The sequence below is a fragment of the Biomphalaria glabrata genome, chromosome 7, assembly GCF_947242115.1.
Source record: "Biomphalaria glabrata chromosome 7, xgBioGlab47.1, whole genome shotgun sequence".
NCBI lineage: Eukaryota > Metazoa > Mollusca > Gastropoda > Planorbidae > Biomphalaria > Biomphalaria glabrata.
In genome coordinates this window covers 38125887-38139010 of record NC_074717.1, presented here as the reverse complement: position 1 = coordinate 38139010, position 13124 = coordinate 38125887, and the positions used below count along the sequence as shown (strand labels likewise).

General features: G+C 31.7%; 1 protein-coding gene and 1 long non-coding RNA gene across 2 annotated transcripts in view; one reads left to right on the top strand and one right to left on the bottom strand.

The window, feature by feature from the left end:
• Positions 1–13124, bottom strand: part of LOC106078284 (guanine nucleotide-binding protein G(s) subunit alpha) — a 23327-nt gene extending 10203 nt beyond the window's left edge. Inside the window, exons 1-5 of the mRNA XM_013239131.2 lie at positions 12465–13124; positions 12257–12329; positions 11998–12052; positions 7995–8114; positions 6237–6334 (exon numbers count right to left, since the gene is read on the bottom strand). Of these exons, the coding sequence (XP_013094585.1) occupies positions 6237–6334; positions 7995–8114; positions 11998–12052; positions 12257–12329; positions 12465–12597 (479 nt within the window). The 5' untranslated portion in view covers positions 12598–13124. The remainder of the gene's footprint in view (positions 1–6236; positions 6335–7994; positions 8115–11997; positions 12053–12256; positions 12330–12464) is intronic.
• Positions 1792–8115, top strand: LOC129927168 (uncharacterized). Its single transcript, XR_008778763.1, has 2 exons — positions 1792–1914; positions 7715–8115. It is a non-coding gene; the product is annotated as an uncharacterized LOC129927168 (long non-coding RNA).

Genomic DNA, 13124 nt, shown 5'->3' with positions numbered 1-13124 from the left:
AATTATAGAACTTGAAATAACTTGAGGATGAAGGTGTATTATAAATTATAGAACTTGAAATAACTTGAGGATGAAGGTGTATTATAAATTATAGAACTTGAAATAACTATAATAAACTTCTTTTTGAACAAACTAATTATAACTTTTATTACAATATAGAAAAATTCAACTTGAGATCAGATATAGTAATAAAATAAACTGATATTTAAACAAAATCTAACTCACTACAAAAAAACATGTCTTTAATGTTTCAAATCTCTGGTCATCTCTCATTCTTATGACAGAGATGCTTATCTTGCATCATCCTAACAGACAAACAATTAATGCTCCCTTTCTTTATAATCACCTTGGAAACACATGCACTCCATAACAAGTATACAATTATTTTATTCATCTTTCATTTAATGTACTGAGTTTTTCTAGATGGGATGGTAGAGCCCAGTTTCATCCTAGCAGAGATCCAGTTTTTAAGTCAACACATATTTTAGGTTACCTTCCAGATGATATAGGAGGCTTACCTAAGACCACCAAGAACTGCTGATCACTGAGCTAGCCTAAGAACTAACTAAGCTCTGCCTCACCAGCACTGTGGGTGGTGATTAAAAGTTAATGAAAAAAACATTTTAATGCAGTTTATTGCATTCAAAATTGAAGTTCAATTATATTTTAATGTGTATACATTATTCATTTCTAATCTGAATACTGCAGGTATGAGTACCAGTTGAATAATCAATTAGCAATCTGCTTTGGGAAGGGGGGGGGGAAGAACTAATCATTACAGTACTGGGATCTAGCTGTTAGAACTGCCTGACCCAAGTTTGTCCTATCTTGAACTAGATCTATATATTAGTCGTGTCTTGATTCAACTAGCAATACCTGTGTTGTGTGAAGATGGAACTAAGCAACCAAGATCTACAAAATTCCCCATAGCCTGAGATCATGACAATGCTTGTCAAACATGCAGAAAGTGACGAGGAAAGGGAGAGGGGGGCAGTTAGTCAAGATCCTGTTTAATAGATCAACAGTGATAGGCCAAAAGTGGTAAAAGGCTAGTATATGGGGCAGGCCGGTATCAATAATATATGGAATGAGGGGGTGGGCGCACAATTTTGTTGAGAAAATTATTGAAAAAGCGAGGAGGGGGGAGAAAACACGATAAAACTAGCCCTTTTTATTTGTTTAAATTACAGACACTGATCAATACCAAAACCAGCGATACGAAAAAAAAAATGTAGCCGATAGAAGCTCTACAGAAAGAATAAAAAGCAGAAGCTTACACTACAGCTCTCCATTCCCCACCCCCTACCATCACTACAGCTCCCGGCCCCTCCCCCTTTTCGTCACGCTATTATTAGCCAGCGGTGTGTTGGACTGATAAAGCCAGCCCCTACACACATGTAAACTTTACGGCCGTTCATTATTCAATAGGCCTAGCAATCTTTTTCGACACAAAGTACAACATAAATAGCCGTGTTTTTTTTTCTTTTTAATGATATGAATATAATGGTATAGTTAGGTGGTCCAAGGAAAGATTACAACCAACGTACAGAAGAAAACCCTTAGGCAGTGGCCTGGTTTTATTTTTGGCTTGCTCTACTGCTTCATGTTGACAACTGTGCTAAATATATGCACACTATTTGAAATGGTGGTCTAAAAATAGACACGCTACAGACAACATGAATTTTCCACAGCTTAGCCTCAACACTAGTGCTAGCACAGCGTGGGTCTCGTCTGACCTTGACATTACAGACGAGAACTAGATAGCTTTACAGAGCTTTGATTCCCCCCACCCCCACTTTTTTTTTCTCTCCTCTGATTCACAAACTGTACACAATAAAAGGAACGCGTTTTAATAGGATACCAACTAGTTATTGCTTGAGAGGTGTTTCAAACAACCCTCCACATTTAGATCTGGTAAGCCTTAGTGGAAAAAAAAAAAAACAACTATAAAAGTCAAATGACTGCACACTAGATCTATTTAGATGTTGAATAGTCTACACACAAATGTGCTGGATTTCCACGACGTGAACGCAGTTGTTCTACTAAATTCACTGGATCTAAAGGGATGAGACACACATAGCTTTAGCACCCTTGTAATTGGTCGCGACCAGCGCCTCGATCTAATATGGGTTGACATGGCTCGCTTTCAAACCGAATCGTCTGCAGTTTATTCCTACGTTCCTCCCTTTTCTTGGGAGAACCAAAAGGCACGAGAGTGTCTCATGGAGGACTGAATATTTTCTATTCACCTGTAGGTCTACAATCCAGGGCAATATCTCTATTAAATGCTACATCAGGTTAAAATAAGTTGTTTTTAACGTTTTGAATGTGCCTCAAGAATGGAACATTTTGTACATCTTAACCCATATTTCCTGCAGGGGGGTGACTGCGGCAGGGTTCGAACCCGGGACCATCGAGACCTATAGACAGCATAAGCTATAGATTGCCCCCCCCCCAATTGTTTTGAAGAAAAAGTAAAGGGATATTTTGCCTTCAAGAGACCTCGGCTTCTAAAGGACCTCTTCAAGTCTAAATCCATTCCTGTCACATACCACAACCGGGCAGCAATTTCTGGAATGTTTAATTGTGTGTTGAAATGGGCCACGAGACTTGAAGGCCCTTTACAGTACGTCTGATGAGACCTGTATAACAATAAAAGACAAAGCCCCCCCCCCCCCCCCAAGAACTTAGACATCTTACAACTTACAGGAACCAAAAAAAAAAAAAACAAGTAAAGAGGATAATGATTGACAGAAAACTTGGGTTATGAAATGATTGAAAACAAAATCCTTATTAGATCTATACTATAACGGAACAATTGAAATCTTGGTAATACAAAGATCATACGACTATTAGTCCTATAAATATCCAACTATGTAGCCTTGGTGTCGTAGGCCTGGCTACAATCTGATCATCTTAATGTATACATTGGTTCTAGATTCTAGCCAAAATCTAAAACACGTTTGCTAAGACTTTGTGGTCTGAAAAAATTCTGACCTGACAATGAAACACAGTACTTATTTTTTTTTCTCAACATAATCTTTTAGATCTAACGCTCAGACTGGTCCAAACAATGCTTTTTTCATTTAAACGTATTCATTAGCTCGGAGGTCGGAGATGTTCATTTAAAGATAATGCCATCACCTTTGTAAACAGCTACCTTATGGAGACGCAAATTAGGAGTGTGGGGTGAGGCGAAGGTGGTCTTAATATTTTCTTTAAAGGATGCAAATTATAGACCTTACTTTGAATATTGGTCAAGTAAAAGGACATTGTTCTAAGATTTAAGGTTCGAAGTCCAGCATTCTTAGTAGCATAATATTTTGTATTAAAATCTGTATCAGAAAAAAAAAAGAACCAAATGAGGCCTTTATGCAATTAAACCACCAGGGGGCTTCTAGTAGTTTCACTGTACAAAAAAGTTTTGCTAGAAATGTATTCATATTGTAAGTAGTAACTAGTATTTTTACAAAAATCGTAACAGTATTTTACAAGCTTCCCAAAAAATCTGCTGACACTGTTCTTATCTATATAATACAGACGTTACTTCAAAAAAGAAGATGATTACGTCCTAGGCATCATGCATTTAGTCATGCATATTAACCAATGACTTAAATTCTGCCAAGTCACTGGTTTTCCAGGCTAGCTCAGGCAAGCACTAGCTAATAGCACTAGGGAAGAAGGAGTATTTGTACAAATTTGTCCTAGCATATGTTTAGTTGGAAAAGGGGAAGGGAAGTGACTTAACACTGCATTTTCCTTCAAAGTTGTTACAATGATGATCCCATGTCTATGGAGAATGCCAACCACCATTGATGTAAAATCTGTGCATAACACTCTCAGTATGAACAGAATCATCCATTGGAAGCTAATCCAAGAAATGTATTTCAAAAACACATGCACCATTACTCTTACTAAAACCCTCTTTATTTTACTCTAAAACAAAGTCACCTATTCTGAAGATTACTTCAAAACAGAAAGTTGAAAACAAGGTCTACACTCTCTAAGAATAACTTTTTTTTTTTTTAACTATTTTCTCCCTTTTCAATCTGACCATATTGGACATAGCATTGTATGCTATTGATAAACTCTAAATAAATGTCATATCTTCTAGAAATCTAATGTACACTGTACTGGCTTTTGATTAATGTGAGGTGGTACATTAATAACATGGTCACATACTTTTTACAAATGTAGCATCCTTTTCCCCTTTAAGCCATCTCTAGACTATCTATCCCAAAATGAGATGCTAAAAACTATTTAAAATTCTAATTCTATTCTAGAAAAAAAAAGCAATGGAGACAACAATAATTTAATTAAATATCAGATTATAAATATCTATAGTAGATTACAAGATTCTTTTTTTTTTTAAAGCACTTTCACAGAAATATACATGGATAGTTCTACATATTACCAGGCATGCTGGAAAAACAGGAGACAAAATAAAATGGTCAGAGATTCATACTGATGTGATTGAGGGGGGAAGAGCTCAGCTCCAAGTATCCATGAAAGTTCATTACTACAATATGTTTACATCATTGTACTACTGACAATTGAAACTTCTAACATGAAGCTTACACGTTTTACACAATATTTGAATGTTATCAAGGTGATTTTAATAACCCTCTAGAATTATGGGTATATCCAAATTATTAAAATATATGCACTGGGCACATTTCAGTACATACTGGACCACTAGTTAGTACCTATATACTTTTTGTCTTTTTTTTTAAGTACCAATGATGTCAAAAAGAAAAACTATATAAAGAGGTCAATGAGAAATTGAATGAATTTAGTACTCATAGAACTAACTCCAAGGTCAATTGATTTCAAACTCTCCTCTGGATATACTTTCAAGATTTATCTTTAAAAAAAAACAACCAACTTTTAAAACTTTTTAACTCTTCTAATAGCTGAATATTTAATTTTATCAACAAAACTTATGACATACAATGTAATAGGAGCAGAGATTTGAAACAAGCTGTTTTCTTTTCCAGCATACATTATCACATACACAATAGTAGAGATTTGAAACACGCTGTTTTCTTTTCCAGCATACATTATCACATATACAATAGCAGAGATTTGAAACAAGCTGTTTTCTTTTCCAGCATACATTATCACATACACAATAGCAGAGATTCGAAACAAGCTGTTTTCTTTTCCAGCATACATTATCACGTACACACATTTCAAATCACTAAAGAGGTACTTTTATATTTGATAAAAAATAATAATCAGAAAGTTGACACTATAAGAGGATAAAAAAAAGGAGATAAAACATTCACCAATTGGTCATAGAAAAGATTTTTTGTATAAAAGCTATCTCACTAAAACTAACAGTCATTATTTACATACTAAGACAACATAAAATACTCCGTTTTGTAAATTATATATAAAGTGCATATAAGAAGCATATTTCACAAGTGGGAGAATGTATATCATTTAAAGCGCTCCAAATAACCATCTAACAACATTAATTTGCTTATTTTTTAATATTAGTCTGGCGTCAGCTTTAAAATGGGTAATGATAATGCTATAAGTTTTCAGAAATCCAAACCTATGGATGGACCACAGTAGGCAACAGCTATCAGCTATCTTTTTATTGTACTTGATAAAATTCTTGACTATAGCATGGCCCCTAATCTGAATAATATTGAATTTTAAAACCAGCAATGTTGCTAGACTATGCTTTGTTCCTGCTTTAGTTGAATACTGGTAATGACCAAATAACAAAAGCTATACATTATAAGAACAGTTGCCAACTTTATCATCTAATAGGCTAAATGAGAAAAGGATAAGGACTGCAGTATCACATGCACACTTTTAAAAGACACCATCAAGAATTATATTTGTTTTCAATTTTTTAAAAAAAAGGTGCTATATCAGGATAAAAATTAGTATGTAGCTGATATCTCAAAATAAATAAATATATTTTGAGAATCTATGACTTGTCTCACCTTCAAAAATTAGTATTTAAAAAATTCAAACTAATCTCTTTTTTTCTTTATAATACTGATTATTGTCTAGTAAAATTACCAATACAGTAGAGATGTATACATGTAATATTTTGAAGGATATATATTTCCTAGTGAATAAAGGTCTTGAAATAATTCATAACAAACAAGGGGCAAAAATACCACAGAAATAAAGCCCATAGAGTCTGGGGAAGATGGATTTAAAGTGTAGATAAAGACAGAGACAAAAGAGAAAAGTCCATAAAAAAAAAAACTTACTATTGTGCACAGTCAATTAGCTGGTATTCATTAGATCTTTCAAAAGCAGCCTGCACTCCTTTATCCTTCCATAATATTTCAGTATATTCATAAAATATCTGTAAAAACATACCGTATATACATATTAAATGAAAGAGTGATTTCTTTGTTTCTGCCATGAATTGGATACTGGACCTACACTTAAATGGGGTTTTTTTTAATGTGGTTTTAGCAATTTATTTTTTAAAGTCTATTTTGCAGGACACTGAAAAAACAATAAAATGCACAAAAGTGCATTTGTTCATCTTTTACTATTTAAGTGACAAAATGTATTTTGTTTTGGGATCTTTCAATACTTTATGGATTAAACTGTATAATCAAAAGGTAAACCTTTCAGTTAGTTGATTATTAAACCTTTTTTTTTTTCAGTACTTTTCTGTACTAAGCAGTATTAGAGATCATTATGTTATTCCCACATTACATTATTACTTAGTATAAAAAATGCTAGTCCTTTTTGTCAAGCGCATTTTGAGTTGCTTCATCTGGGACACCAAGACCTATTTTACTAAAGTTATATAAATTTATATATTTCTTATTTATAAATTAAAGAAAACTACACCTGGTAAATTAATTATTGATGCTTTTAGTAACAGAAACACATTAGGGAGCAGACTGTGTTTGCTTAGTTTACAATTGATAGGGACACCACTTGAAGCACCTGTGACATTTTGAAGACCACATCTAAGTAACACTAAAATGAATATATATAATATATATAATGCAATAAGTAAATGTTGTCGACCCATCTAACAAAAATGTCTGTTCAATACTCCTTGGTTTTAGCAGAATATTACTTCAAACCAACCCAAAAGAAGCCATTTTTATGCTGTACACATTTTTTATCATTTTAAAATAACACTATGCACCTTTCAAGCTCAAAATATCACAATTTATACATTAACCATTTCTTAATGCAATGAAATGAAAATTGAAACATTTCAATGGAAATTTTGTGAGAGACATAGACATTTTAGTGAACCAACACCTTTTGGTCACCAGCAGTAGAAACACTCATATACAAATTAACCTGGAGCAGAATTTCATTTGAAACTTTACTTACTTACTATTGATTTTAAAAAATATTTGAAAATGTTTTTTTTTAATACTATGGAAAAAAAATTACAATAATGTTACATAATATAGACAAGTATTGCAAAAAAAAAAAAATAAAGCTGAAAAGATACATATTATGTATAAAGATAAACATGGCCAGGATAAACTCAGTGTTTATGCACCATTACCATGGTAGACTCTAGGTTTTGTCCATATAATGTGAGCATTTTTATCCTTATTATTTTGTTCAAACCTTGGAAATTAAAAAAAAATTATTTCTATTAACTTTTTAAAGATTAAAAGATTTTTAAAAATATTTAATTCTATTTGCTTTTGCTTGCATTTAGCTGAATAAATGTTTTTTTTTTTACTATATTTTATGCTAGTCATCATCAGCAATAGAGATGCTGGAGATGAATGACACACATTTCACAAGCCTGCATCCAATACTACAAGGCAAGCCAGCACCTGGAACCCACAAGGAAAGAGGAAGAGGGGATGGCCCAGGAATACATGGCGCTGGGCAAGATGTGGAGTGACTGCCCAGAATCAAGATGAATGGAGGGAGGAAGCTGGCTGATGCCCTATGCCCCATTAATTTAATGTTAGTCATACTCCACATAAAAGGTTAGAACAATCACTCAAATTCTGTATGTATAAACTTACCGCAGGATAATCAAATTCTGCTTGACTTGCTTTGTCTTGAATATAATCCACTTTGGCTTTATTTGAGGGGTTCTCTAGATGTACAGGAGGATTAAGTGTGCTCATAGCTCCTGTTATAGTCTAGCAAACAAAAATACATAAAAAGATTAGAACAGAAACTGATTTTTTTTGTAATGATTGAAATAATATATTAGAAAGTTAAACCTTTAAACAAGTAGGTTATATATCTAATGGCATAAATAATTAAGGAAATCATTTCAACTGAATAGTGTTGATATTAAAAAAAAAAAGGAAAGTAAAACAAAATCAAAGCTGTCAATGTGCACTATGAGAATTATTCTTTGCAATATGTATGTATGAAACCATTTGAACAACCTAATATGTAGGTACTATTAAACACATAGATTATTTCACTGACTATATTTGGTAAAAGTACTAGATGCTACATACTGATACAACCAAAATTAAAAGAATTGTTTCTATACATAATTTGTTTTCTTGTAATTGATAAAAAATCCAAACATTTAATGTAGTATACACACAAGACAGGGCAAGAAAAAAGCAAGTGCAGCAAGCTTGGGTAGAAATTATGATATATTATATAATATAGTAGTTTCATACACTAAAGAATATCAGTATTTGATTTGCATAATATCAGTATTTGATTTGCATAATATCAAAATATTTAAGATGAATAGCAATAATTGTTTGAAAGGCACAAATTTGACTCATTTTATTATAAAGATGCAATTAAATTTAATCAGGAAAATAATGTGCACCTTTTGTTTGTATATCAATAATATAGGGAACCTTGTTACTGTAAAAGCTTTTGAATGGTTCAGTAAAAGACCCAGATTTTCTATTCTTAAATTGGAGAAATGAGAAAAAAATGTAATAGAATTTTCATATAACTAACAATATTGTGTGTTCAAAATGACATGTTTAATGGATTGTCTAAAAGCTTGCATAACAAAAAATTCAAATGAAAATATCTAAAATACTTCAAGAGGGTATTTGAGTGTATAAAGCTTTTGCACTTCATTTAGCCAAAAAAGTACAAAATTTGACTAGTTGAGCATGTTTATCATTAAGTTAACCGTAATCTTGTAGACACAAGGGATTTGCCATAAGGCTTACATGCTTAAAGCACTCCCAGCAAGAAATATGTTCAAAATGTGCACTTTATACAGAGTCAAAATGGTTCCTCCCAAAGGTACAAATGTTGAATGCATTGTTTTGATTATAATTTAGTTTATATATATATGAAAAAGAAAGTGAATCTACAAGTGAAAAATATAAGAAAACAAATTTCTTAAATCTATTTTTTTTAAATAGCTAACATAATGTAAAATCTTTCTAAAGGAAACAAATACCTTTCTTCTGAAAATTTTGTTACTGTTTTTTCATTTGAATATAAATTTTCAACTCTTTTTTATTACTATATAATGGGACGGGTTATAATCATGATTAATTAAAAGAAAAGTTACTATTTTTCTATTAATTTTAATTTCTAAAAATCACAAGTTAGAAATGCATTTTTTTAAACAAATTTTAAACTACTTAATCTTAGGTATAATAAGATTTGTTCATTCTGTTTGCTGATAAAGTGCTATAAAGATACTCGATGACACAAATGTGCTAGTGCATTGCATGCCATATTTTTTTTTTTTAAATGATGATAATTGTATTTAAAGAAATCTCAGTCAGAATCAACAATACCTCTGTTATTCAATGCAAGTAAAAACAAAAAACTTTTTTTTCTATGAAGTAGCCTGTGTGTTTTATTGACCTATTCAATGAAGAGTAAGAGATTTCACCTTAAAATAAACATCTAGTGAATGAAGAGTTAAAGAGTCCACCTTAAAATAAACATTTACTATCATCAAATGTAAGTGTCATAAGATATTTATCTTTGCCTTTAGCTCTATAAAACTGTGTATCGAAAAAATATGTAGAACTATTTATTTTTTTACAGTTAAAGATGTCAATAAGTGATACTGAGATTGTGTGATCTATATACATACAGTAGATTTATGTGTTTTGTAAATCTATTCCAAAAAAAAAACAATTAAAAAAAAAAAAAAAGAGACAGAGAGAGAGGCCATGTTTAATAAGGTGTCATCAAGTTAAAAACATTTTACTGGGATCTAATTCCTATCATAAAATATATAGTTTTAAACCTGAGGCTAATAAGGAAATTTTAATAAACATGCAAACAATTTTATATTTGTGTTTTCAATATTACTACAAATTAAATAACACTAATCTATTGTATAACATTTCAATTGCATCATACTTTTTAACACTACATTTTCTTCATGTTTTAAAAACACTTGAAAAGAAAAGCTAAGATTTCTATTTTAATAAAAATAATATTTGTCAATATTTCACATTTTAAAAATAATAAATAAAAAATTGACATTTTTAAATGTTTCATTAATTATTATGAAAAAACATATTCAAAATAATTAATCAGTTTTTTTTTTTTCCCATATGATGGAATTTTGAAATCACTAAATTTAGAAATCCTTCAGGATAGAAGAGCTAAAAGTAAAGTAGCAATTAGGCATAACTTGTAGAAGAAAATTTAGTTTATTAGTTCAATGTAGGATTTAGGAGTTAATACAACACACCCCATTCCAAAATGCTTAACACACGTGTCATAGGGAATGTAGCACTATGTATCTAATGGGCTTCTGAGTGTTGATTACTTATAATCCATAAGCATATTTATATTCTTAATATATACGGACAAAAGACGGATATAGCTGTATAACTAAACTCTACAAGACATGTTACGGATATTTAATTTTTTTTTTCTCTTTATATTTAGCCTTTTCATTCCAACTAAAAATAACTACAACAACAAAAATAATAATAATAATTAAGGAAATAAATCTATATCTTATCTTATGAAAAACAGATGTTACTTAAAAAAAAAGATGATCACATCCTACATATGTTCCTCTGTCAAGATAGTCATGCATGTTAATCAATTACTTTAATTCTGCCAAGTCATTGGTTTTCCTGAGTGACTCAGGCAACCCATTCCATCCTCTAATAACACTAGTAAGTAGACTAGGAAAGAAGGAGCAATTGTACAAATTTGTCCTAACATATAGATAGAACGAGAAATGTGCATTTAACTTTGTGTCTTTCCGAGTATCTCATCAGGTTCTGTTTTTGTATTTAAAGATTATGGTTTAGTGTTTTATGTATAATTGCTGCTTTACTTTTAACTCTTCTATCCTGAAGGGTTTCTAAATTTAGTGATACTTTAATAACTAAAGGTGTTAACCTAATGAAATGTGAAAATCCATTTGTTATGATTTTCACTGCTCTATTATGAGCTTGTTCCAGTTTCTTAATGTTATCTTGAGTTGAGGGGTCGCAACAGAGGATGCATATTCTATTATTGGCCTAACCAAGATTAAATAACATTTTAGTTTTATGTTCTTTATTTGATTAGTAGAAATTTCTTTTAATAAAACCTAATCATGGCCTAATGCTTTGTAACTTGTTTGATTTTTTTATACTTTCATCAATATGGGGATTTCATGACAGTTTTTCATTTATTATAACATCTACAGATCTAGACTACTCCAGTTTTAGTTGTTTGGGGTTTTTTTGTATTATTTTATGTATTTATTGGTTTGTTTTTTTTTTGGGGGGGGGGGGGGGGGGGGGAATGTTACATCTAAAAAAAATGAATGACCTAGATCTACTTCCTGGCAATATATCTAGATCTAGACTATATATATATAAATATATATATATATCTTAATTTTATTATTGTTTTTTTTTATTTATTTAGTCTTCACAAAAAAAAATAAATAAAAAAAAAATTGGTGCCCATGTTGATGTTTTTAGCCTGTAACTAGGTCTTGAAAGAAGCAGGAATGTATTAACAGTGAAACAGGATCTGGCAACTATACTTTCGGCCATCTTGGAAAAATGGACTAGACCATAGGGTAGAAAGGATAAAAATATCCAGAACACTTACCAAAATAGCATCTCTGACATTCCGTTTAATGTCTTCAATTTTTTGCTTTCTTTCTCTATAAATTAAAAATGAAAAAAAAACAAAAGTATAAGTAAAGCTGGTCAAGTTGTAAACAATATTACAATAATAGCCAAAGCCACTCCCCCTTTTCCTTACTACATGGAATCATTCACGCATACATAATATGCCTTAGCAAGATTTTGATGGGGTAGTGTTAAGATTATAACAACTAGGGTTAGTTATGTTAAAAAAAACTCACTCTGCACTAAATCCATTGACATGCAAAATTCGCATTTGCTTTACAATAGTTGATTTCCCTGATTCTCCAGCACCTTAAAAAAAATTGGAACGGAAGCTCATTAGGAAATGAAAATAGAAACGAGTCTCGTACTGATAAATAAAGACTAGGCTAGCCTATTTTGTCGATTAACTGCACTTACTATTAAGAAACATTAGTAAATACTTACCCAATAATAACAACCGATGTGTTCCCCTATATAACAGTTTATCCTTAGCAAGCTGTTTTTCTATTTTCTTATTAGCTTCTCTTCTAAGTTTGTCATCTTCGTCGTCTCTGTTCTGTCGAGGAAAGCACCCCATGCTGTCAACAACCGTCACTAATTTTGCCAGTTCGAAGCAAAAATCCAATCATAAACGATAATCCAACATCAAAGCGAATAAATTAGCAAATCCTTCTGCCAACTCCAGCCCTGATTAAGGGCTATAGGGCGCAGAAAGGCTGCCCCTTCGAGAATTTCACACGACAAAACATCTAGTCGGATTCGGTGTTGGTGCCGACATTAAACACAGTCACAGTGCTAAGCACACAGCCACACACAAATCTGACAGCGCAGGGTGGGGTTATCGGTCGGGCATGCCGGGATATTCGTACAATAGTATTCCAGGGCAAGACGGTGACGTCACACACTAAAAATGGTGACGTTCCAGTGGTCCTATTCTTATATTTTTCTAAATTTGTGACTTTTTGATGTTAAGAAAAAAAAAACATTTCTTTACAAATACTTTTTACCTATACAATTGTTTATATTTAAAACACACAAACTTCAAATACAGCGTCTCTGATTCATGCAGTACAGAAAAAATTACGATTACATGGACGGAAAGAA